This window comes from Sphaeramia orbicularis, chromosome 10 (assembly GCF_902148855.1).
Source record: "Sphaeramia orbicularis chromosome 10, fSphaOr1.1, whole genome shotgun sequence".
NCBI lineage: Eukaryota > Metazoa > Chordata > Actinopteri > Kurtiformes > Apogonidae > Sphaeramia > Sphaeramia orbicularis.
The window spans coordinates 49,456,366-49,484,074 of record NC_043966.1 but is presented as its reverse complement, the minus strand read 5'-3'; the positions used below and the strand labels follow the sequence as shown (position 1 = coordinate 49,484,074).

At 40.2% G+C, this 27,709-nt stretch overlaps 1 protein-coding gene across 1 annotated transcript in view; it reads right to left on the bottom strand.

Annotated features, from left to right (window-relative positions):
• Nucleotides 1-27,709, bottom strand: part of LOC115427016 (N-alpha-acetyltransferase 15, NatA auxiliary subunit-like) — a 110,744-nt gene that overhangs the window by 11,788 nt on the left and 71,247 nt on the right. The window contains 6 exon segments of the mRNA XM_030145360.1: nt 470-613; nt 699-797; nt 23,629-23,737; nt 23,826-24,019; nt 25,444-25,657; nt 25,743-25,871. Coding sequence (XP_030001220.1) covers nt 470-613; nt 699-797; nt 23,629-23,737; nt 23,826-24,019; nt 25,444-25,657; nt 25,743-25,871 — 889 coding nt within the window.

The following is a 27,709-nucleotide window of genomic DNA, read 5'->3' as shown; positions in this document are numbered from 1 at the left end:
TTAATATGGGGCCCAAACAAGTGAGCTTCAACTTTACAAAGGCACTTGATATCTGGAAAGAACAAAAGGAGAGGAGGCTTTATGAACTGAAGAAAATTAAGAAGAAATCCAGTGACTGACCTACAGAGTAACTTGACCATATGCCACTGTTGTGATTTGTCTATGACTCACCAGGAGTGCCACCACTGCCCAGTCTGTATCATATCTGTGTGTACAACGATGTAAATGTGTGACATTGTGAATGATTTGATATTGAAAATGAAGATGATGAAACAACGTACTTTTTAAATTTTTTTTTACTTTTTAAAAGTTTTGTTTTGGCATTCAGTAGCATAGCAGTGGGACTCAACAAAAAATCAGAAGGACTCAGTCATACCAATTTGTAGATGAAACACTGGAGTAGGAATGTCAGTGGTGGGCTTCCCAGTCAGTCAGTATATGATGGAGTAGAAGTGTCTGTGGTGTTTACCAGCCAGTCGGTGTGGGATGGAGTAGGAGTGTTGGCTCAGGTAGTTCTTGTTGAAGCTCTGTGGGTCACTCTCCCCAAAAAGCCTGGAGATCTCATGTCTCAAGACTGTCCGGACCGCAACTGCCAAGTCAGCGCTCTCACCGACTGCAAACACATACACAGAGTAGAGTAGTTCATCTTCAGCCTTTACATGCAGCAGCCGTCAGTATCAGTGTTGTGTTGTTCTCACCTCCTTTGAAAAAGCGAACTAAACACTGGTGCAGCCAGGGGTTGGAAGGCTCTATGGCCACAGCCCTCTTTATCGACTGCAGCATTAACAGGTACTTCTCTGCACAAAGACACAGTCACACCGAGTTGTCACACCTCACTGCTGATTATTCTCATTTCCACACCTCATGCTTTTGTGGCTCCTTTAGGATCAAAACCACCACCACCAGGCTGGACCAGTTGTGCAAGAGTTCAAGACCTAAGTAGCCCAATGACTGAGAGAGTTATCGCTGAATGAGTCAATTCATATTTTTTACTAGAACATAAATTGTGTTATTACAAAATACCATTTTGACATAGATTATGAAAACTATCTATATTAATATGAACATTAAAACTGTGATAACATTTTTCATCACATTGTAGTGTGAACTCTACTCAGAGTAATTAAGATGAACCTTACATGTCAGTGGTGCAACCACACATCAACAAAGCTTTATTGGTAAACTACTACCTGTATAGAAATGTTGTTAAAAGTGGACTTTTCATTTCAACTTAAAGGTACTGTGAGGACCATCCCTTTTAAGTGGGATGCAGCGACACCTTTTAGTGGGAATCACTGGTGTCTTCTCAGGACAAAGACTCCGCTTCCCATGAGCACTAGCAACTACTGTCGTAAGGGCCAAGGCGAGCATTTGTTTTGAAGCTAATGAATGAAGAGCGGATCTTCTTTACAACTCTGCATTTCTTTGTTCAAGACAACAACTTGCGGGATGCAAAGTGACTAGGTAATGCATTTATTTGTGTTACGCAACGGTATTGTTTGAAACGAGACAACAAGCAAATTTCATAAAGTCACTTTGTAGCATAATTTAGTGTCCAGAAGGTGAACAGACTGTTTAGTGTAACTCAGACCGGTGCTCTAAGACGTGTCTGAATAATATAAATTTGCTCTCGCGTCCAATCAAGAAAAAGTGAACATCAAAATGACAAAGTACATTTGCACACATCATTTATCAAGTGGGCTCATTTTTTAGCTAAAGATCTCTATTTTATGGAACTGTTATCCTTTATAAAATACCACTTGTAGAAAAAGGCTTTTATCGATGGTACTTTTTACACCCTAGCCATGCCTCAGACTAGTGCTGCACGATATATCAAAATGATCGTAATATCGAGAATGTTGCGCCTTTCGATAGAGGATCAGACATTATCGTATATAACGATAATCACTTTTGCCACTGCTTCCCCTCTGTTCCTCCTCCTGAAGAATAGCCCGCCCCCTTTCCCACTCACTGCACTGCAGCAGCACCGACACATTAACAACAAGGGAGTCTGAGTCAAGAGAAGTTGTGGAAGATGAGCTGGTTTGTAAAAAAAAAGAAACGATCAGTTGTATGGAGATGGTTTGGATTTAAGGTTTCAGATGTAGAGCAGAAAAATGTATTCTGCAGGTTATGCCAAAAACCTGTTCCGACCAAATGTTCGAGCACTTGCAACAGCAACATAAAGTTGAATATGAAGAGTGCCTTAAACTGCGTACAACAAGTCAGTCGGAAAAGTCAGATCAGACCTCTAACCCGAAAACAACACAAGTCACGATGCAGAACGCACTTTCTCGTACCGCCACTTTAGAAGAAATTAGTAAGAGGTGGTGTGACATCATGAAAGCTGTAGCTTACCACATCGCCAAAGACATGGTTCTGATTACAGCAGTGGAACAGATAGGGTTTAGTCAGATGCTAAAAACTTTGGAACCCAGATACCAGTTGCCTGGACAAAATCATTTTGCAAGCGAAGTGCTACCAAAAATGTATAAGGAAGTTCGAGCCAGCATGGACGCCCGCCTTGCTAAAGTGGCGTATTTTGCTCTGACATCCGACATGTGGTCCAGCAGGACCTGTGAACCATACATGTCTGTGACGCTACATTTCATGGAAGAGTGGAATATAAAATCTTCCTGTCTCCAGACGAGCTACTTTCCCCAGGACCACACCGGGGAACAAATAGCAGAGGCTCTGCAGGATACCCTCTCAAGCTGGAAGGTCACACCCAGAAAGACTGGTTGCCATCACTACTGACAACGGGACAAATGTTGTCAAAGTGTTGCAACTCAATAAGTGGCTACGGATGCAGTGTTTTGGTCACAGACTTCATCTGGCTATTGGTAAGTGCTATACTGAATCAGTCATTTATAATAATAATGTTACAAAAAATTTGCAGGATTAATACTCAGTAGCCTACTTTGTTTTACAAAAGAATAAGGGATAAATGAACAGAACGCGGGCCATTTAGGAACAAAACGCAAGTCATTAATGACCCGTGTTGTAGGCTATCCATTATCTTGCTTTATTATTTGACTTCTTGTCAAAATAAATGTACACATTATCACCTGGTAGTTTTAGTAAGGAAAGTATAGTTAATGTATCTTGTCTTATGTTTACCGCGGAGAAATAAATAGTTCTCAATCTCAATTGTTTATACGTTGCTTAATGACAAAACCCAGTTGGAAAAGTGACCACCACAATTCTCACGGTATCAAATTTTTCTGCTATTTGACTTTTAGCATTAGTTATTATGCTACTTAAGTTGGAACATAAAGTCGGTCTAGTCTTACTGAAGGAGGCTGAAGGATTCTGACTGCCTCATAATCACTATGTTTACAATAGTTCGAGTTAAAGCGCAAATTACATGTGACATGATGATCCAATGCATTTAAGTTACACTCGGATCTTTACTACGAGTTATGTACCGTAAGCCAAGTGTACTCGTGCACTACATTTGACTTTCGAGTTACAGCTTTATAGCAATGTTTGTAGCCAATTGTCTGTTTACAAACTTCTAAACTTTTACAGGTAACATCCTAAGAATGATTTTTTTTCATGTTCACACAAAATCAAGAATAGGTTAGCCTGGATTTATAGACATCGTTTTCGTAGATAATTAAAGGATACATGACTGTCGACACGACTGCTTATCTATGCAAGGCTTCTACGGTTACAAGAAGTATAAACAAAATCCATGAAGTAGGCGACATCAAAATAAAGGTCAGAATACTTATTTTTCTCTATGTTTAGCTGTTAATAAATGCAGCCTACTGTAGGCCTATATGTTTTTAAAATCATGTTTCAATGTAATCTAAATTCATTCAAATCCCTTGTAAGTATAGTGGAAACTTTGATCAAAAAGGGGCAAAATCCAGGCTAAAACAGTGTAGATGTGTGTCTTAAGCCTGATCCAAATATTGTTCAAAATCTTGTCTAAATTTGACAACAAACAGGCCAACATTTGGCATGAATTTGTCTGAATACAGTCTACAACTAGTATAAATCTAGTTTAAAATTGATTTCAATTTAGTCTAAAAACTCTGTGTTTTAGTCCAGTCTTAAACTAGACTAAATTCAGCTTAATCTATGCTATTTGATTATGAGGGGGTCCTTGGAAAATAGTATCATCTGCAAGGAGTCCCAGGCCCCATAAAGTTTGAGAACCCCTTGCTTAGATAGCACAGATTCAATACTAAACAACTTGCTTTACTCATTTACTAGCAGTTATAATTAAGTAATTTGACACTAAATGGCTTTCGATCTTCATTTGAGTGGTCTGCTTCTTAAATTAATATATGAAGGTGATGTTAAAATGTGTTTTTCAATTTGTGTTGTATTGGACATGCCATGGATGATACCCGCATCACCCAAGCCATTGGTCTGTGTGAAAGGACTGGCAGCAGCTTTTCATATAGCTGGAAAAAAAGAAAAGAATTAGCTGAAGTACAGATGCAACTTGGTCTGCCAGGTCACCAGCTGATCACGGAGTCTGCCACTCACTGGGGATCGAGGCTACTAATGATTGAGAGAGTCCTTGAACAGGAAAGAGCACTAGCTAAAGTCCTCTCTGCTGACAAGAAAACTAGACCTCTTATCCTAACCTGGCAGGACATAGAGGTCTTGGAGGCCATTCAGAAAGCTCTGAGACCCCTTCAGGACTTTACAGATGCTCTTTCAGGAGAGGACTACGTGACCCTGTCTTACGTCAGACCTGTGCTTCAGCTGTTCAGCATGCGTCTCCTAGCACCTGAACAAGGGGATAGTGAGCTGTGTAAATCCATTAAGACCAAAATTGTGGATTACCTCAATAACAAATATGCAGACCCTGCTACCAGTGACTTGTTAGACATTGCCTCTCTTTTGGATCCAAGGTTCAGGGCCACATACATTGTGTGTGACAAAATGGATGCCCTGAAATGTCAAATCATCTTGGAGGCAGAGTCTTTGCTGAGTGATCAGGGCAAATGTGTACGTGAGCTGCCTGACTCTGCAGAACCAGGACAAGCAGCAGCAGCGGCAGCAGTGCCACCTGAAGCTAAAAAAAAGAAATCTCTGGCAAGCTTCTTCATGCAGAAACCTGCCACCAGCACCAAACTAACACAGAGAGAGAAAATAGAACACAAACTGTCAAGCTATCTGCAGTCAGTCTGTTTAGAGAGTGATGCTGACCCCCTCAAATGGTGGAAAGAGCATGAAGTTGCTTTTCCAACACTGAGCTGCCTGGCCAAGAAGTATCTTTGTGTGCCAGCCACCAGCGCCCCTTCAGAAAGGGTTTTTAGCTGCAGTGGAAACATAGTAATTCTTCACAGGGCATCCCTGAAGCCTGACAGTGTTAACAGGCTCATTTTTCTAGCACAAAATCTGTAGGATGTACAGTACATCTTACAGGTATCTAATTGTTTGAAAGTTAAATGATTAGCAAATCATTGCATCAAGAGCTTGTTTTACATTATTTGATTGTTTACATTAGGGATGTCCGATAATATCGGCCCACTGATATTATCGGCCCGATATTGGCATAAAAATGTAATATCGGTGAATATCGGTATCAGTTTTTTTGCCTATCATTAAAACCAATAAAATAATGCCTTGATTTCACCGGCATTTACCTATGCGTAAATGACGCATTGTTTGTAGCTGAAAGAAATGTGCAGTTTTCAAAACTGTAGAGTTGCCACACTGTAACAGACTCATGGAGGGAGGGAGAGAAAATAAATAAATATGGCATTTTTTCCACAACTTAACTCTTTCTCCGCCAATGACAAGATTTTCCGTCACTCCGTGTTTTCACTGTTATACTGTAGTTGAAGCCGTTGCGGATTGTGTGAATTATTTTCCTTAGTCCAAAAACAAACAATTAAGCAGCTTTTTCGGAAAAATGACGGACCAGGTTTAATGTTTTTGCACTGGAGTCTCCGTATCCCATGGCAACGCATCCAGCGGCAGTCACTGAATGAGGAAATGCAGACTCTGCAGGAACCACGTGCAGTTTCAAAAGCCTTAAAGATGATTATGGAGACAGAGTCTGACAATTCAATATATGATGGAGCTACAGAAGAACCATTTAGAGACAGGAACGGAGAAATAGAAGGTGAGGGAGACGGACACGGAACACGGGAAACACGGAGCGGCTCAGGTCCGACACAGAGACTGGGGGGCGGGGGGGCACAAAGCGACACGGAGACAATGACAGACAGGAGGAAGAGAAAAGAGACATTTATAGAGGACATTCAAGAAGAAGACAGACACACAGACAAGACAAAGGACAGCTAGTCTGCATCTGTTAGAGTGAGTTCAGATTTAGACTGAGGACATGGAACAGATTCAGCTGTATAATGTCAGCAGGGACACAGGTAAGACACTGTTTGATTTGGCTTTGTATGAAATAAATAAATAAATAAATTCATACATAGATAAATAACTAGATGTCCATATAATTATTTACAGATCAAACACAGCAGGTGGTCCAACAGGAGGACTTGGTACAGCCAAGGAAAGGCCAGAAATCTACAGTATTTAGTGCATTTGTTTCTTTTTTTCTTGAAAATGAGGAATATTGAAGTGTTCATATCAAAAAACTAAACTACTATGTGGAAGACTTATAACTGATGTATGTAAATGTGATAAGTTTAGAAGGAACCTGGTGCTTTAGAAGATGTTTGGTCGAAAATTTGGTGTCGATTCCTCTAATATTTTGTGGAATGATGGGATATCTTAGAGCTGTTTGTTATTATTGTTGTTGTTGTTATTATTATTTTATTTTGTGATTTGGAATTACAGTGTTACTGTTGGTAAATGAGAGAGTCAAAAGTGTAAATAGGAAATCAATTTTATCTTGAAAATTAATATCTTTAGAAAAAAATGCAGTTTTCTCAGTTTTTTGCTCAAAATTCAGTTTTTTCCTGAAAATGACCAATATTCAAATGTTCATATCTCACGAATGAATGAAGATGGAATAAAATCGTTTCTTGTGTTTAAAAGTTGAAGTTCTGTTCTTTCTTTTGATGTACTCAGTGTTCACATACTCCTAACACAACATTTTCAGTCAGCCTCCAAAGATTAGTGAAAATGACCAAAAAGGCTGGCGCTAGCTACCAACTCACTGGAAAATGCTCTGGCAGGGAAAGAGTTAAGTTGAAGTATGTATTCTTTGCACAGACAGTGTTTACATTTTAAAAGCCTTGTTGCCTTTGAGAATGCATCCAATGGGACATCACAAAAAAAATTAGGCATGATGTGTTAATTGCATGACAGGAGATATGTGATGTTACCTAAAATTAGTTTAATATCCCACATATATCGGCAGCAATATCGGTAGATATCGGAATCGGAAATTAAGCGTTGGACAATATCGGCATTTCGGTTTTTGGCAAAAAAGCCAATATCGGACATCCCTAGTTTACATGTTTGGATATTTGCACAAGTTACTAAATGCTTGAATTGGATTTACAGAGGAGGAAGCATAGTGTTTGGCAAAAAAAAAAAAAAAAATTTAAGTGGATTGAAGCTTTTGTAAATGACAAGCTGACTTTTTTTTGGCCAGTATCTTATCAGTTTACATTTTGCATAAATTGCATCTGTTTTGTTTCATAGTAAAGGAAAAAACACATTTATTTTTTTATTTTGCTACAAGAGAATCTTGTGAATTCATGCACAATTTGCACATGTTCATTTTGTGCTGCTGAACATTAATAAAAGTGCCTTTGTCACATTTGTCACGTGGTTTTGACCAAGAACTGGCTTACTGGTATTAATTTGCAGGAAGGAAAAAAAATTTAAAAAAAAATAAAAAAATCGAGATATATCGTATATTGCCATTCAGTTCAAAAATATTGAGATATGAGATTTTGTCCGTATTGTGTAGCCCTACCTCAGACATAAAAAATTGCTCGAATTTGACGCTAAAATTATATCTAAACTAGAAGCACTCGGAGAGCGCAGACCTCCGCCAAGGCTGATCAGTGCCCCCCCCCCCCCCCCCCCCCCCCCCCCGTGGGCCCCCCCACCCCCGATCACCACCAAAATTTAATCATTTCTTCCTTATCCCATTTCCAACAAACCCTGAAAATTTCATCAAAATCTGTCCGTAACTTTTTGAGTTATGTTGCACACTAACGGACAGACAAACAAACAAACAGACAAACAAACAAACCCTGGCAAAAACATAACCTCCTTGGTGGAGGTAAAAATGTGATAATTTATTCAACCTGTCACTTTTAAAAAGACTATCTGTGAACTGTTACCGAGAAATTACTCTTTATTTGTAATTTAACAATATCAGTATGGACCACCACAAGTTGTAAATAACACAGTGTTAGTATTAAATACATTAAATACAGCATTGTGATTATATCTGGCTTGTTGTTTAAAAAATAAGTCAACATTTTGGGTGATACATAAAACGGTAAAGAGTCGTCCACGTGTAACTATGGCACCCCGTCCACGTTACCACATTCTCTTGACAATAAAACAGACTTTTCAATATTTTACTCCAAAATTTATTTTCAGCGTAGTTTAACATAATACTTAAAAAGTTTTGACCTACTTGATATAAATTTCTGTCAAGAACCTGCTCCGTATCCTGACCCCACCTTTGTGCAGAAGGTGCCATTTGCGTAGGGCAATGGTTTTCAAATCCAGTCAAGGACCCCTATCCTGCATGTTTTAGATATGTCCCTCTTCCAGCACACCTGCAAGTCATTACATTGTAATGAGGCTTCTGCAGAGCTTGGTGATGAGCTGATCATTAACTGAACCAGGTGTGCTGGAAGAGGGAATATCTAAAACATGCAGGATAGGGGTCCTCAAGGACCGGATTTGAGAACCACTGGCGTAGGGGACGACGCAGCAGCCGGCTGGTAAAGCTAAAGGCCATCTTGGCATGTTCCCCACAGGCTGTAGGTCATGCTGCCCAGCTTGCTCCGTGGCGAGTGCTGGATCCAATCACCCCCTGCCTGGTTCCTCTCATCAGCTTGGAAGACGGATCCTTGTGTCGTTGCCTTCCATCCCCGTGCATTCTCCAGCGTGGAGTGGATCATAATCTCTGGCTACCTGTCCGGGTGCAGGTGGCTAGTGCCCCTGCTAACTCTTCAGCCTCAGATGTTATCAGGGTAGCAGTGGTGAATGCCCAATCGCTGGGGAATAAAACCTTTATTTTCAAGGACCTCTTTATGTCCCGTGGATTGGATTTCCTATGCGTGATCGAAACCTGGATAAATGTCGGTGAGTCCACTGTGCTTTCAGAACTTTTGCCGCCTACCTGCTCATTCTTCAATTCCCCGAGGTTATCAGGCCGTGGAGCAGGAATTGCGATTGTTTATAAGCAAATGTTTATTTGCAAGCAGTTAGCGTTGTCTTCCACCTATACCAGCTTTGAACTGTGCCTTTTTGAACTGTCTCGTCCTGTTCCCATCCTGTGTGCAGTCGTCTACAGACCTCCTAAATACAACAAGGATTTTATTTGTGACTTTTCTGACTTTCTTGCTGACGTGATGCTGAAATATGATAAGCTCTTAATTGTTGGAGATTTCAACATTCACGTGTGCTGCCCTGACAAGCCATTGGTGAAAGACTTCTTAATTCTTTTGGACTCTTTTGGTTTGGTGCAGTGTGTGTCCGGCCCCACGCAGGAGCGTGGGCACACGCTTGACCTTGTTTTAACTTTCGATTTGTCTGTCGAGAATCTTGTAGTACTTGCTGCAGTGTTTTCTGACCATATGCCTGTGATTTTTGACATTTCACTGCCGTGCGTAATGGCCAAACCACACCACTGTCGGGTACTTAACCCTTCCACTGCTGCTCAGTTTGCTGCCGCTTTTACTGTTAATTTTGACCAGTCTATATGCGCTGATACGGAGGAGCTATCCTCTAGTTTTCATTCGGTCTGCCAGACTGTGCTAGAGTCTGTGGCTCCGGTTAAAATAAGGTCGTCTAAACCTAAACCGGAACCTTGGTTAAATGAGAATACTCGTGCTGCCAGGTGAGAATGCAGACGAGCTGAGCGCAAATGGAAAAAAGGTAAACTGGAAGTGTCTTTTCAAATTCTAAGAGAAAGCTGGCGTCACTATCAAGCAACTCTAAAAATATCAAGAAGGAGGTATTTCTCTGAGATTGTTACAAATAATTGCCATAACCCTCATGTGCTTTTTAAGACTAATGACTTGTCTTTAAATGTCCCTCAGCCTGTGTGCTTAGAGCATTCTTCAGAAACATGAGAAGTTTCTTTCATTCTTTGTGAACAAAGTTGAAACTATAAGGACACTAATAACACCCCCTTCTTATGACCCCTCCATGCATGTCCCCTGTTGTGCTGTTTCTGATGACTTTGAGCCTGTAACTCTCCCAGAATTAAAAAACATTGTTGCTCAGATGAAGGCCGCAGGTTCTCCTGATGACCCACTACCTCCGCATCTCTTTAAGGAGGTTTTTGAAACTATACCGCCTGCTGTCCAATCGATTTTAAACAGTAGTTTGTCATCCAGTGTTGTCCCTGCTAATTTTAAACATGCAGTGGTGCATCCCTTGCTTAAAAAACCTGGCCTTGATTCTGCAGCACTATCAAATTTCAGGCCTATCTCTAAGCTCCCATTCATCTCAAAGATCCTGGAGAAAATTGTTTTTAATCAGTTGAAATCATTTTTAGATGAGCACAGTATTTTGGAAACTTTTCAGTCTGGTTTTAAAAATCTTCACAGCACAGAGTCTGCTCTCTTACGTGTTTTTCATGACATTTTATTTCAACTGATGCTGGCCATTTTGTTGTTCTGGTGCTGCTTGACCTGACAGTCGCTTTCGACACTGTTGACCATGGGATCCTCCTCTCCCAACTGGAACACTGGGTGGGGATCCAGGGTTCAGCTCTGGACTGGTTCAGATCTTATTTGACTGAGAGATCCTTCAGCGTTCACTTTGGTGAATTTATTTCCTCTTCTGCCCCCCTGTCATGTGGGGTACAACAAGGATCCATCCTTGGACCTTTGCTATTTTCTCTTTATATACTCCCTTTAGGGTCTGTCCTGAGGAAACACGGCATTGCATTCCATTTTTATGCAGATGACAGTCACATCTATTTACCTTTAAAGAAGGATGACCCACAAGCTATAAAACCCCTCTTGGACTGCATTGATGGCATTACATCTTGGATGTCGTTGAATTTTCTGAATCTAAACCAGGACAAATCAGAAGTTATGGTTTTTGGCCCCAGTGTTTCAAATCACACTGCTCCTGTTGACCTGGGTTCCTTATCACATTTGGTTTTGCCGGTCATGTCAAATTTGGGTGTTAAAATGGACCCCAATCTTAAACTCGACCGACAAATTAGTGGTGTGGTCAAGTCTAGTTTCTTTCACTTAAGACAGCTTGCAAAAGTAAAATCAATTCTGCCCAGGGATCTGTTTGAAACTGTGATCCATGCTTTTGTAACTGCTAGACTATTGTAATGCACTTTATGCTGGGTTGAGAGAAAATGCACTTTGCCGATTGCAGCTTGTCCAAAATGCTGCAGCTCGGTTTTTAACAGGGACACGGAAACATGAACATATCTCGCCAGTTTTAGCTTCACTCCACTGGTTGCCAGTGCGTTTTAGAGTTGATTTTAAAATTCTTCTATTTGCTTTTAAATGTTTGAATGGCCTTGTCCCCTCCTACCTCTCTGACCTGGTCCACCCCTACGCCCCCCCTCGTGCTCTCAGGTCAGCAGATCAGCTGCAGCTTGTGGTTCCAAAAACAAAAAAGAAGCTTCGTGGGGATCATGTCTTTTCTGTTGTTGCCCCAAAGCAGTGGAACCAGTTGCCCTTAGATGTTAGACAGGCTCAGTCTCTGGCTGTGTTTAAATCACGTCTAAAAACGCACTTTTCTCATTGGCTTTTAATCAGTGAGTGACATGTTCCTTTTTTATATATGTGTGTGTATGTATACAGGGTGGGGAAGCAAAATTTACAATATTTTGAGGCAGGGATTGAAAGACAGTGTATGACCAATTAGTTTATTGAAAGTCATGAGAAATCATTTGCCACGAGAAAATTTACATAATATAAAATGTTTTTATTCTATGTGTCCTCCTTCTTTCTCAATAACTGCCTTCACACGCTTCCTGAAACTTGCGCAAGTGTTCCTCAAATATTCGGGTGACAACTTCTCCCATTCTTCTTTAATAGTATCTTTAAGAAAGTCGACATTGCTGTGTGATGTTCTGTTGGTAGCATGTTCTAAAACGCCCCAAATAGCATAATCCAGAGGGTTTAGATCTGGGCTAGAAGGCAGCCATAAACATGATTCCCAAAAATTGCTAAAGTTGGATTTGTTGCTGTTGTCAACAAGTGTTTTGGTGTTCTTGTGCAAAATTTTAACTTAAAAGCATATTTTACTGTATTTCTAATGGTCTTGTTGTCTCCCTCATGTTCAACTGCCATTTTTCTCATGGATTTGGTTGGATCCTTTAGGATTTTGGATTTGAGAGGTTTAATAAAAGCTTTGGTACGTTTTTTTGTTGCTCCCTCCACTTCCAGACTTTCTCGTAGTAGCTTTGCTCATAGTCATTCACTTCTTTATATTATAAACAGTCTTTATGGACACTCCAACTATTTTTGAAATCTCCTTTGGTGTGACAAGTGCATTCAGCAAATCACACACTCTTTGACGTTTGCTTTCCTGATTACTCATATGGGCAAAAGTTTCTGAAAAGGTATGGATAATAGTGTTAGGTATGATTATGACATCAATATATGTTTGGTTTCAAATCAATTGACGTAGTGCCTGCTGAGAAAAAACAACTAAATGTGCATTGTAAATTTTGCTCCCCCACCCTGTATATATATATATATATATATATATATATACACATTTATTTATATATACCTCGGTGGTGCCTCGGGGCCAACGCTAGGTGCCGTGGTACCGCGGTGGTGCCTCAGCTCGAGGTGCCGGTGGTGCCGTGGCACTGGTGGCACCGCAGAGCCACAGCACCTGGCACTGAGCTGTAGTACTGCGGTGCCACGGCATCTAGCGTTGGCCCCGAGGTGCCGCAGCACCTTGGTCGTGCCACGGCACCTGGCACCGAGCCGTGGTACTGCGGTGCCACAGCTCGATGCCAGGTGCCATGGCACCGTGGGACCATGGCTCGGTACCACGGCTCGGTACCGTGGCATCTCCTCCCTACTACACGTCGTGCGTAATGTTAAATGAAAATGATATTACAACAGACGTAATTACTTGTTTTTAATCTTTATATTTTAAAAATAAATTAAAAGTCCTACTCTAATGAAAAACAAAAATTTGTTCACTTTCAAGTGTCTTTCAAGTCATTTTAAGTCCGTGAATCCACAGCCGGCACAAAAGCAAGTCAATCCCGTATCGGCACGAATCCAAAGGAAACTCCGATAAGTCCACCAACAAAAAAAAAGAAAAAGAAAATGTGCTTTTATTACTATCCTTTTATTGCCTCGTTTTTTGTCTTTTGTTTTTTAATCATCATATTAACAACGACTCAACCTATAGATATAACAGCAAGCTCACACATATCATACCCATTTACATACAGGGAATAATTTCATTTGAACTCAAAGAAAACCTTTATCCAATTACCGTCCAGTTTTGAGGCAATGAAAAAAAGGTTCCACTCGGTCCCATAGACTCCCATAGAAGCCAGGCTTCAACGGGGAAATGCACTGACCATAGATCTTATGAGGAAACAGCGCAACGGGAATGTATGAGAAGTGAACAACATCGAGTCTGATGATTTGTGATAAAGCTGATTCTGAACGAACTCGTCTGTGAGATGAACGTGTTTTAACATGTGTAGTCAATGAAATGTCAACACAACCGAACATATTTAACCATTTAATTTTCGTAATGATAGGGGAAGCTGGGCTTCTCTTGCAGTCTATGAGAAATCGCCACTGGTGACACCCGTGGCTTATAAACCGGCGCGGCTTATACGTGTACAAAATTAATTTTCTTTCTAAAATTAGGGTCTGCGGCTTATATTCAGGTGCGGTCTATAGTCCGGAATTTTCGGTATATACATATATATATATGTATATATATATATACATACATATATATATATATATACATACATATATATATATACATACATATATACATACATATATATATACATATATATGTATATACATATATATATATATATATATATATATATATATATATATATACACATATATACATTAGGGCCAAAAGTTTGGACACACCTTCTCATTCTTTGCATTTTCTTTATTTTCATGACTATTTACATTGTAGATTCTCACTGAAGGCATCAAAACTATGAATGAACACATGTGGACTTATGTACTTAACAAAAAAGTGTGAAATAACTGAAAACATATCTTATATTCTAGTTTCTTCAAAGTAGCCACCCTTAGCTCTGATGGCTGCCTTGCACACCCTTGGCATTCTCTTGATGAGGATCAAGAGGTAGTCACCTGAAATGGTTTTCACTTCATAGCTGTGCCTTGTCAGGGTTACTTAGTGGAATTTCTTGCCTTATTGATGGGGTTGGGACCATCAGTTGTGTTGTGCAGAAGTCAGGTTGATGCACAGCTGACAGCCCTATTGGACAACTGTTAGAATACATATTATGGCGAGAACCAATCAGCTAAGTAAAGACAAACGAGTGGCCATCATTACTTTAAGAAATGAAGGTCAGTCAGTCTAGAAAATTTCAAAAACTTTGAATGTGTCCCCAAGTGCAGTCGCAAAAACCATCAAGCGCTCCAACGAAACTGGCTCACATGAGGACCGCCCCAGGAAAGGAAGACCAAGAGTCACCTCTGATGCTGAAGATAAGTTCATCTGAGTCACCAGCCTCAGAAATCGCAAATTAACAGCAGCTCAGATTAGAGACCAGATGAATACCACACAGAGCTCTAGCAGCAGACACATCTCTACAACAACTGTTAAGAGGAGACTGCGTGAATCAGGCCTTCATGGTCAAATAGCTGCTAGGAAACCACTGCTCAGGAGAGGCAACAAACACAAGAGATTTATTTGGGCCAAGAAAACCAAGGAATGGACATTAGACCAGTGGAAATCTGTGCTTTGGTCTGATGAGTCCAAATTTGAGATCTTTGGATCCAACCGCCGTGTCTTTGTGCGACGCAGAAAAGGTGAACGGATGGATGCTACATGCCTGGTTCCCACCGTGAAGCATGGAGGGGGAGGTGTGATGGTGTGGGGGTGCTTTGCTGGTGATGCTGTTGGGGATTTATTCAAGATTGAAGGCAACCTGAATCAGCATGGCTACCACAGCATCCTGAAGTGACATGCCATTCCATCCGGTTTGCGTTTAGTTGGACCATCATTTATGTTTCAACAGGACAATGACCCCAAACACACCTGCAGGCTGTGTGAGGGATATTTGACCAAGAAGGAGAGTGATGGAGTGCTGCGCCAGATGACCTGGCCTCCACAGTCATCGAACCTGAACCCAATCGAGATGGTTTGGGGTGAGCTGGACCACAGAGTGAAGGCAAAAGGGCCAACAAGTGCTAAGCATCTCTGGGAACTTCTTCAAGACTGTTAGGAAACCATTTCAGGTGTCTACCTCTTGATGCTCATCAAGAGAATGGCAAGAGTGTGCAAAACAGTCATCAGAGCTAAGGGTGGCTACTTTGAAGAAACTAGAATATAAGATATGTTTTCAGTTATTTCACACTTTTTTGTTAAGTACATAATTCCACATGTGTTCATTCATAGTTTTGATGCCTTCAGTGAGAATCTACAATGTAAATAGTCATGAAAATAAAGAAAATGCAAAGAATGAGAAGGTGTGTCCAAACTTTTGGCCTGTACTGTACACATATATATATACACATTTACATATATATATATATATATATATATATATACATATACATATAAAACTAGACTTTCATACATTTTCTGAATGAAATGTAACCCCTGTCCTTGCCGCTTGCCGGACTTGTGGTTAGGTGCGATGTAAAAGCAAGAAATATCTCCCATTCACTTCATATGTGGAATCTGTGTGTCAGTGTTTGGTGACTGACGTCACCACAGACTTTCTGTAGATCTGTATTCAGATGAGAAGCCTCCCACAGTCTGTTAAAGCATTGTTTAAATAGGTTCCTTTAATTGAATAGCTCCACGTCTGTGTATCTGATCCCAGGTGAGCTCATTCATTTCATATAGAGAATTTATGTTAAGTGTTTGAGCTTTATTATATGTATATGTTTTTATATTTATTTTTACTGTATTCATTATTTATTATTTCAATTTATTTATTTCTAATTTTAGTAGGCCTGTAACGGTACACAAAATTTTCGGTTCGGTACGTTATCAGTTTTGAAAGCCAAGGTTGGTTTTTTTTGTCGGTTCGGTATGGGAAGAAAGAAAACCCCTCAAAATGTCTTTAATGCATTTATGAATTTCTGAACATTTTCCCCCAATTTTTGGAGACAATAGAATATAGAAAAACAGGACTAATATAATTCTGCTGCTATAAATGAAATATAAAATAAAATAAATTATTAATATTACTAAATGCATTTTAAACATTAGTGTTGCACTTTTCCCTGACAGGTAGTTTTGAACAAACAACAAAAATCAAATCACAGTTCTGTCAGTTCACATTCTGCATATAAATAACAAAAAAATTCCACAGGAAGTGCAATATTAACAAGAGGGTAAACTGGTATTCTGTTTAAACAAACTGAGGAGCAACACTGACAACAACATTAACCTAATTATTTATTTTAGGACAGATAAACTGTTTCAGCCACTTTGTGTACTTGTGTCTGTGTGTACAGGGTGCGATTTGTCAAAAACAGAGAGGGGGGGGTGTTTTTGTTTTTTTTTTCAGAGCCAGAGGGGGGGCGCAGTTATATACCAGTCCATAACTAACGTAACTAACACTGGCATGAAACGAAAGTGAAACTTCATATACTTTCAACATCCAACTCCCAGGTTCTATTCCTCTATTATACAGTGTGTGTGTGAGAGAGAGAGCGAGATGGACAGAGAGAGCAGGTGTAAGTGTTTTAGAACTGCCGTAGCTCATAGGCAGCAAACAACATTCGTCTTAACGTCTCTTTCACCCGGACCTGAAGTGATCTCAAACAGGACTGTAATGATGGCAGAGGGTCTTCAATCTCTTCTTTCCAGGTTCACATCATATTTGTTGTTGTTTGTTTTTACGTTATGGCAGCTGCTATTTCATATTTTGGGTCAATGTGCGCTCCTTCAATATGTCCGTGTGAAACTTGTGCGGATTTAAAGTTCCGCATTGAACAATGTCTTTCGTTCCTTTCTCTTTTTCTCAACATACTGCGCCGTTTTGGTACAGCTATGTACCGAACCAAACAGGTGCATACCGAAACAGTTCGGTACGTGTACTGTTACAGGCCTAAATTTTAGTGTAGCTGTATTTTTTTTCATCTTTTTTTTGTGGAGCCGTAATTATCTTTATTGTCTGCAGCTGTGCCACACAGACCACATTTGCTGTTACCATGACAACGAGAACTGCAGACACTTAAGACACAGACACAACCACGCTCATTTTTAGACTCTGAAACGCTGTGAACAGCTCCCGAACAGCTGCTAATTATGGGAAAACCGTAAATGATAAGAGGAAAACTAACATGATCATGAGCGGCAGACAGACCTGGGGAACACACAGATGTGGGTTTTTTTTGCCCGTACTGTGAGAAATGACAGACTTATGGCAGTGTAAAAACAGTCAACTCACCAGGAGCACAACAATCTGTTTAGTATTAATTTGTACTGATTTGAATAGGAGCCGAGGAGGGATTTGCCCCTAAACTACTGCCTGCCATTTCACTTTAAAAAGAGCTGGATCTTCAAACATGGGTTCATATGAATCCCAGCAACCGTGGCTACATTTTTGGAAAATATCATTCACCTCCTATGTATCGTTTGGCTGGGAGGGTGAGTTGTTCAGAAAATTTTCAGGTGAATTTTCGCTTCTCCTCCACTCTAGCTGATGACATCACGCACTCTAACAGATGAGATTTTGACTCAACCCAGGGGGGTTTTAAGACTCACTTATTGAAAACCGTAAACCCCATCCTCATACCAAAGACATTCTTGGAGAGATAACAAAAATGCCTGCATTTTAAAGTTTAAATGAAGTCTGAAGTTTAAAGTATGGCGAAGCAGTAGCGGTCAGAAAAAAGTCAACTTTTTTGTTGTTCCCATTGAAATTGATTTTTTTTTTTTTTTTTCGCATACCCCAAGTGATATTGTTACCATGTGACCACACAGATAATCTATAGGCCAAGCTGAACATTTTTCATTTGTACCGCATAATTTTAGGACAAATCATTTGGGAATGGTAGCATCTTGAAAATGGCCCAATTCATTTTGGATGGACAAATTTGACCGTTTTTTTCCTCAATTTTAACGAAGTCCGTGCCAAGGTTATTATCGTTAACGAAAACGAACGAAATGACGAAAACTAAAATTGAAAAAACATTTTCGTTAACTGAAATTAATAAAAACTCTAATTAAAAGAAAAAAACGATAACTAACTGAAACTGTATCGTGAGCTTACAAAACTAACTAAAACGTATAAAAATTATGGATACAATTCCCTTCGTTTTCGTCTTTGTCAATGTCGGATTGATATGAAATTGATTTATTTGGCTCCAGCAGTTTTAGCTGGTGACACCATACGACACTTCCCAGTCTGTCATGTCTGGTCACTGGTGGTTTCCAGTGGTCTTCTGGTCCCCACTCTACCTGGAACATACAGACTAAAGCTGGGACACAGCAGCACAGTCCTGTCTGGGGTTTACTGTAGTGATACATGGGTCGGGTTTTTTTTTTTTTTTTTTTTTTTTATTTTGGCGTACCGTGTGTGTGCGCGTGAGTGACAGAGACAGAGCAGAGCTAAATGACATTCAGTGTTGAACTAGCATCCAGGTTAAAACTGGAGAGTTTATCACCATGAAAAGGCCTTCCAAGCCCTGAACTGCACAGTTTAGAAGAGGAGAAAAGAGGAGGATGAAAACTAATCCAATTACAGAGGTATGGAACCTGTTAGAATGTTAAAAAACGTTTGATGTTACTAGCTACAGCTAGCTGAACTGAACTGAAGCAAAGTTGGCTAATAATGGAACTGGAGATGATTAAGAGATGAGAGATCTGCTAAGGTGTGGTTTACTGATGAGGAACTGGGTTATATATGTTTATAAGTGGTTTATATATGTTTCTGTCTGCTTTAACTGCTGGTTAGCTGGTTTATATATGTTTCTATCTGCTTTAACTGCTGGTTAGCTGGTTTATAATAGGTTCCTATCTGCTTTAACTGCTGGTTAGCTGGTTTATAATAGGTTCCTATCTGCTTTTACTGCTGGTTAGCTGGTTTATAATAGGTTCCTATCTGCTTTAACTGCTGGTTAGCTGGTTTATAATATGTTCCTATCTACTTTAACTGCTGATTAGCTGGTTTATATATGTTTCTGTCTGCTTTAACTGCTGGTTAGCTGGTTTATAATAGGTTCCTATCTGCTTTAACTGCTGGTTAGCTGGTTTATAATAGGTTCCTATCTGCTTTTACTGCTGGTTAGCTGGTTTATAATATGTTCCTATCTGCTTTTACTGCTGGGTAGCTGGTTTATAATATGTTCCTATCTACTTTAACTGCTGATTAGCTGGTTTATATATGTTTCTATCTGCTTTAACTGCTGGGTAGCTGGTTTATAATATGTTCCTATCTGCTTTAACTGCTGGTTAGCTGGTTTATATATGTTTCTGTCTGCTTTAACTGCTGGTTAGCTGGTTTATAATATGTTCCTATCTGCTTTTACTGCTGGTTAGCTGGTTTATAATAGGTTCCTATCTGCTTTAACTGCTGGTTAGCTGGTTTATAATATGTTCCTATCTACTTTAACTGCTGATTAGCTGGTTTATATATGTTTCTGTCTGCTTTAACTGCTGGTTAGCTGGTTTATAATAGGTTCCTATCTGCTTTAACTGCTGGTTAGCTGGTTTATATATGTTTCTGTCTGCTTTAACTGCTGGTTAGCTGGTTTATATATGTTTCTATCTGCTTTAACTGCTGGTTAGCTGGTTTATATATGTTTCTATCTGCTTTAACTGCTGGTTAGCTGGTTTATAATAGGTTCCTATCTGCTTTAACTGCTGGTTAGCTGGTTTATAATATGTTCCTATCTGCTTTAACTGCTGGTTAGCTGGTTTATATATGTTTCTATCTGCTTTAACTGCTGGTTAGCTGGTTATATATGTTTCTATCTGGTTTAACTGCTGGCTGCTTTGTGCATCTCCTCTCCTGCTTTGCACATCTTCGCATTGTTTCACGGAAGTGACGTGTATGGATTGCACCCCACCTCAACCTGCTATAGGGAATTTATACATTGTACGGTACATTGTGTCTCTGCTCAGTCCATGAGCCGCCCTAACCCGACCCCCAAATAAAGTGTCCAGGGTAACCCATATCCATGCCTCACTAATTTCTTTGAATAGGATGATGAGGAAGATAAAATATATGAAATAACTAAAACTAATACTAAAACTAAACTAAACTAAACTAAAACTAAGCATTCAGAAAAAAAACGATAACTAATAAAAACTAACAAACCTGCTCTAAAAACTAATTAAAACTAACTGAATAAGAGAAAAAAAAGTCAAAACTAATTAAAACTAAACTATAATTAAAAATCCAAAACTATTATAACCTTTGTCCGTGCATCGAAATGTCAATACAGATAATAGCACATCTTTCAAGACCAGGCTGCACATTTTTGCAATAATATGTTTTGGTCTATTTCCAACACTCCAGGCCGCATTATTTTTCAAAGTCAGAAGTCATAGTAATAAAAAAATACCTAGAGAATTTCCACACTTGGAAATCGTGAGAGGGGCTCAGGGGGACATGACATCAGTTCGATTCCAAGGTTGTTCATGACAACAGATCCCGCTTGCGATCACAAGGTCATGTCCATGTCCAGGCCGAAGCGAAGCATAGCCGAGGCAAATTCCCAGGACCACTAGATGGCGCTATGAATCAGATTCAATATCGCTATGTCGTTTCATTCAGGGCGGGAGCAACATCAATCAGGTCAAGTTTGGTGGTGATCGGACAAAAAATTACCGAGTTACCATGCGGGACCACTAGGTGGCAGTGCTCAGCCAGACTCAGTACCATTTCATTCAGGGCAGTACTAACAGCAATTATGTCAAGTTTGGTGCTGATCGGACAAAAATCTGATGATTATATTAGTGCTGGACAGCGATTAAAATTTTTAATTGCAATTAATTGCGTGGATTTCTGCGATTAATCGCATAGTTATTTGGGGGGGGGGGGGTGCCGGCATCAACAGTGTGTATTGCCTTTAAGTGATATTTCAGACTCGAAGTACTCCGGTGATAAAAAAAAAATAATTCCATATTGCAGTGCTTACAAACAACTTTTGCCTTATCAACCCCACCATCTGAAGACATTTAAAATGAAAATGTCTATGTAAAAGACCGGTATTTTTCTCCATGTTTATGTCCCCACCAGTTTACTGACAGTTTACTGAATGACTGACAGGAGTCTTAAGCCCACTAATATGTACTAATACTACTAAGCCCAATAATATGTGATGTTCAGTTGTTAAAATCAAGCAAAGGGGGCCCTCTAGTGGTCGGAATAAGTTGCAATAACGTATGTTTTGTACTTGCGGTGTTACCGTAGCCAGTTCGGACATAAGAAGGAACTAACAGACATGTTTCTTTCACTCTGTTTGGATGGCCCGAAAAACGTTTGCCTGTGAGTATTTTATGTTCAGTTGTTGTAAGAATGAATAGTATAAAATATCTCTGATGTGAACCTTTGTTGCTAGATAAAAAGACGTAAATCTTAAGTTAGGTGCTCTTCCTCTCCCTAGAGACTGTTTCCATTACAGGATACTACTGACTTCACAGTACCTGGACGTCACAGCGATGCGGCACCTTACTTCCGTGTCGTCTGCTCAGAGTTGCTGATAAACTTGCTCGTTGCATGTTGTCTCATCAAGGTCATGCGGAATTTCTTACGTCTGAACCTCCTCGACAAACCATGGTGTAATTTTGTGGGCCATCATCATGTGGATTAACCTACCGCTATATCTACTGTAAACTTCTGCATCTGTTATTGTAAAACAGTGGGTCACAGAGACAACTCTGACCAATCAGTGGTCTGCAGTGCCTACATGTCACGTTTTAGTATCTGGCGGAGGTGATACCCAAAAACTAGTACTGGGTACCAGATTCCAGGTCCTTTTTACCTCTGCCAGGAGGTATTGTGATCACTTTGCTTTGTGTGTTTGTTTGTTTGTTAGCAAGATAACTCAAAAAGTTATGGACGGATTTTCATGAAATTTTCAGGAAATATTGATACTGGCACAAGGAAGAAATTATTAAATTTTGGTGGTGATCAGGGGTGGGAGGGGACAGATCTGTCTTGGCAGAGGTCTGCTCTCTCTGAGTGCTTTTCTTGTTCGTAATGGAAACGCAAAAAGGCCGAGTCGAGTCAAGCCGAGCCAAGCCGCTGCATAAGACCCATCTATCGAAAACCGTAAACCTCATCCTCAAACAAGGTACATTCCTACAGAGATGAAAAAATGCCTGCGTTTTAAAGTTTAAACAAGAAAAGCACTTGGAGAGCGCAGACCTCCACCAAGGCAGATCAGTGCCCCCCCCACCCCCAATCACCACAAAAATTTAATCATTTGTACCTTGTGCCAGTATCAACATTTCCTTAAATTTTCATCCAAATCCATTCATAACTTTTTGAATTATCTTGCTAACAAACAAACACGCAAAGCAAAGTGATCACAATACCTCTTAGCAGAGGTAATGAAGTCTGTAGGTGAAAGTATGGCGAAGTGGTAGCGGTCAGAAAAACGTCAAATTTTTGTTGATCCCATTAAAAACGAATGTTTTTTTTTTTTCAGTTTTGTGCAAAAAACATAACTGATATCGTTACCAACTGACCGCACAGATAATCTTTGGGTCAAGCTGAACATTTTTTTGTTTTTACAGTATAATTTTAGGACGAATCGTTTGGGAATGGTAGCCACTTGAAAATGGCCCCATTCATTTCAGATAGAGAAAGTCAGTGGGTTTTTCCCGATTTTAACAAAATCTGTGTATCGGATCATTACCATGAGTAACAGCACACTATTCCCGACCAGGATGCACATTTTTGCTATTGGGTTTTTTCTGGTATTTCCAACGCCCTAGGCCACATTAATTGGTGAAAATTTGTCCAGAAGATGGACAATAATAATAAGTGAATAGAAATAAGCAGAAGAGCAATAGATGTTCAGGCCATGTATGGCCCCGAGCCCCTAATAAATATGACAAACAATAGTCCCCTGTGCCTTGCATTACATGCAAGCACACGGGGAATGAGACTTTTTCCAAGATCACTTAGAAAGTCTTCACAGTCCCTTTAAGAGATAACGTAAGTGCAGTTGGTGAAAATAAACCAGAGAACCTTATGCCCTTTCCTGCATGTGAATACTGATAGATACTAGAGTAAATTCTGCTTTTACAAAAGGTAGAATTAGCGATGCCTAGTGCTGTGAACTCTGCAGGTGCCTTTAAACATGCCCAAACTCAGACTGACAGTGTATATGTAACCTTTCCTGAAGTAGATCTCAAAGGCCAGGAGGTGGGTCTCGATCTTGTTGCGCACCAGGTTCTTCAGAGGGATCAGGAACTTAACAGCCTCCTCCAGAGGGTTCTCAGGCTGTGGACACACAACAGATCACATCAGATCCATGGACACCCCTCAGATACTGTACATTCAGTCACTCATGAGCTAAACAGGAGCCCACCTTGGCCAGTTTGTCTGGTATTAGCTCCTCCTTGGGTCCACCTATCTCTTCATCATCGTCCTCCTTCTTCTTCTTCTGGTTCTTCAGTTGCTTCTCCTTCTCTGCATTCTTCTTCTCCTCCTCTAGCTGTGCCTTTTTCTGTGCTCGTCTCTGTTTGTTACGCAGTTTCTTTAATTCCTTATCTGTCAGATTCTCTACAAAAAAAAAGAGGAAAACCACCTCCTCAGTCATGTTCCGTACTGTTTTTATCCAACACTGGAGCGCACTACAGTAATGCTGCTGAGACTGGCATTCAAGAATGAACGAACACCTGCTAAAATACTGTAGGAACCATAGAGGCCCAGGGCAGGTATTTTAACATACAACTTTCCCCTTTATTTCAGTCTACAACTGGTGAAAAGACTGAAACTGGGTTTATGTTATAAAACCAAGTCCAACCTTTCCAGGGAGGCCAAACAAATACACTTGTTTCCCCCCAAAAAAAGGTTTATCAAAAATTATGAAGCCCTTACTCATCATAGTTTGATGCATGCTCATTAAAGCTATACCGTATGATGTGGCATTTTTACACTTTTCTTTTGTCATCTTAAAATGCTCCTGATATGCATGTGTCAAACTAAAATGTAAAAGAAATCCACCAGGAATTGAAACTCAAAAATGTTTAATTCTCATATATTTCTGATAAAAGTCTGACCAATCATTTTAGTCGGTCCGAATAAAATAATTGGCCGAACCTGGCTGAGCCTCCTGTCAATCATCCATTACGGCCGTTCAGCATCCGATCCATTATCGCCGTCTCACATCCGATATGTGTCCCTCTGAATCTGACACGTCACTCGCGCTGCTTCTCCTGTCACTGACCACAGTCTACTGTCTAAGATGTGTTTGGATAGAACTGACATGCACATGTGGAAGGGAAAAAATGGATTTATGTACAGAAATGACAACTGAGGGGCACAAACGAGAGTCTGATGAATGAAGGATGGAGATAAAAGTCCGGAAGTCAGCTGTACTGGACTGAACAGGTCTGCATAAAGCTCAGCTTTTATGACGGTGGGACTCATACAGGTACATGTACATGGTGTCACACAATGTAAGATGATGTAGGATGATAATTGTATGGACTATGAAACTTCAAATGTCCACGGAAAATTCGCGGAGGCCGCGCATTCACAGTGCGCGCGCCCGTCCCCTGGGCACTGCAGTGGAAACACTGACCCAGTACTGCACAGACCAGGTCTACTGATGGAACAGGAGCCGCGGGCCCGTGGCAGGTGGATGATGCATCTGATTACTGAGGGAGGGGTCCGCGGACATGCCAAAACGGACCAGACCTCCACCTCTGCTTCCTCCTCTGTTTCCATCGCGCATCAGGAGAGAGGAGGAAGAGCCTCAGAGCTCAGGCAGAGGGAAGGGGGCGGGGCTTTGGAGGGAGGCGGGTTGTTCATGTTCAAACTTTTGCTAAGTGCTGTGAGAAATGCCACATCGGTAGGTATAGCTTTAACACATACATGACTTTTAAATTATTAGCATCTGTTAAGTGTATGCAGAGCTATGTTCTCATGAATACGCCCGTGCTACTAAACTAAACTATTAAAAAAACAGTCCACACACTGACCGGTATCTGCCTGACTCTCCTTGCTGTCATCTGTCAGAGGTTTGTCATGCAGGTCCAGGTATATCTGAATGGCGGTACGAGCAGCTTTGTAATAAAATGGGTGCTGTCGCAGGACATCCTCCAGCTTCAGCAGGTCCACATAGGAGCGCAACGTCATCTTCCTCATACAGTAGGTGTGGAAGTCAAACTGATCATCTGTGATCTCAACAAAATGCTGAGGAGGGTAAACATGGTGTGAGGAGGACAGGAAACTTTCATGGGGAGTACAGATATGATCTTATTCGGAAGCACAAACTCACCCTCTCGATCTCATGGCACTTCTTCAGAGCCTCTCCAAACTTGTTCATGGCTTTGTAGGCCAAGGCACACTCTGTCTGGAACCACATACACTGCATCTCATTGAGGTTCTCCACTGCTGACGTCCCCTCCTGTCATCACAAACAGAGACTGCAATCAGAGAAGGGCTTTACTTAAAATAACAATGTCCAAAGAACTACTTCAACATGTATCAACTTTGGTTTACAAAATATCGAAGGATTTTCCAGAAATTAAATGAAAAGCATATGATAGATGGTATCATGCATTACATCCCTGGAAACACAACAAAAAAACCTGTAAACATAAAAGTTGCATGCTGTGCTGATAAATGACATGCTCAAGTATCCGTCTAGACTTGACAATTAGCCTGTTTAAAAGTCTGTTATCTGGGAGTTGGGATGTAACGATTACCGGTATAACGATAAACCGCGGTAAAATTCCTGACGGTTAGTATTATCGTTTAAATTCTAATTATCATGATAACCATGTTTGATTACCGCACTTTGAAAGAGAAAGAGAGAAAGAGAGAGAGAGAAAGAGCGATAAAGAGAGACCCTAAAACAACTCAAACTTGATATGAAAAATGGTGAAACAATGGCCATAAGGTGCCATCTTCAGTGCACATTTGTATGTATGATGTTTACACGCTAATATTTGAATGTTTCTGCCAACAGAAAGTTCGTTGTGCCTATTATTTTATTTTTTAGGTTTTTTTTTTTTTTTTTTCAAAATACAATTTGGTTAAATTATTTGAATGTGTGTATAAGTACTTTTTGAACATTCTGAAAATTTTGGCACATTTCAACAATACCCCAATAATAATGATGACCGTGATAATTTTGGTCACAATAACTGTGACATGAAATTTTCATATCATTACATCCCTATCTGGGAGTAATCAGACAATTGCAATAATCAGATCTAACGCATTTACATGCACTTAAGAAATGCGATAATTAAAAAAAACCCTGGTTTAGATGCTCCAATCCAATACTGGATTGGTTTCAGAGTACATGCGTATGGTGGACTCAAACTTCCTGTTGTCTTCCACTCATGTGTGACTACGTAACTTTCATTCTCTATGATTTTAATTGTGTTTACACATACGCAGACGTGAAAGAATGAAATAAATCAGATTAACCTGTATACATCAGAATCATGTTTACTGTCATGTTAGTAAACAGAGTTCACATTACTAGGAATTTGTTTCAGTGGTTTGGTGCATACACAGAACATGGAGTAGGTAAGAAGCATGCAGCAAAAAATAAAATAAAATACAATAAAATAAAATAATTCAACAAGTAAGAAAGTTAAAGTGGAATATCAAATTCTGCAAATATACAATATACAATGTGGACAAAACCAATCGGTTTTGTGAGGTATAACAGTACTTGTTATGGTTCTGTTCAGATAGTGCAAGAAATTAACAATGCAATCTTATTCAGCAGGTGGATAACGTGACAATGCAGTGTATTTGGTATTGATGTTACTAAGAGTTCAGGAGTTAAACAGCAGAGGGGAAGAAGCTGTTTCTGTGGCATGAGGTTATGGTCTGAATGGATCGTAGGGAAGTGGTTTGAAAAGTGCAACCAATCACCTTCTCAGCACAGCACACAATGCACTGCAGTCTGCGTTTATCCCTGGCAGTGGCCCCAGCATACCACACTGTGATGGAGGATGTGAGATAGCACTTGTAACTTGAATTCCCTCAGCTGCTGCAGGAGGAACATCCTCTGCTGGCCTTCTTGATGAGGGAGCTGATGGTCGGCTCCCATTTTAGGTCCTGGGTGATGGTGGTGCCCAGGAAGCGGAAGGAGTCCACGATGGTGATGGGGGTGTCTGTCCTGGTGAAGGGGGAAGCAAGGCTGATAGTTTCCAAAAGTCTATGATCATCTCCACTGTTTTCTGGGTGTTCAGCTCCAGGTTGTTGATGCCGCACCAGGAAACC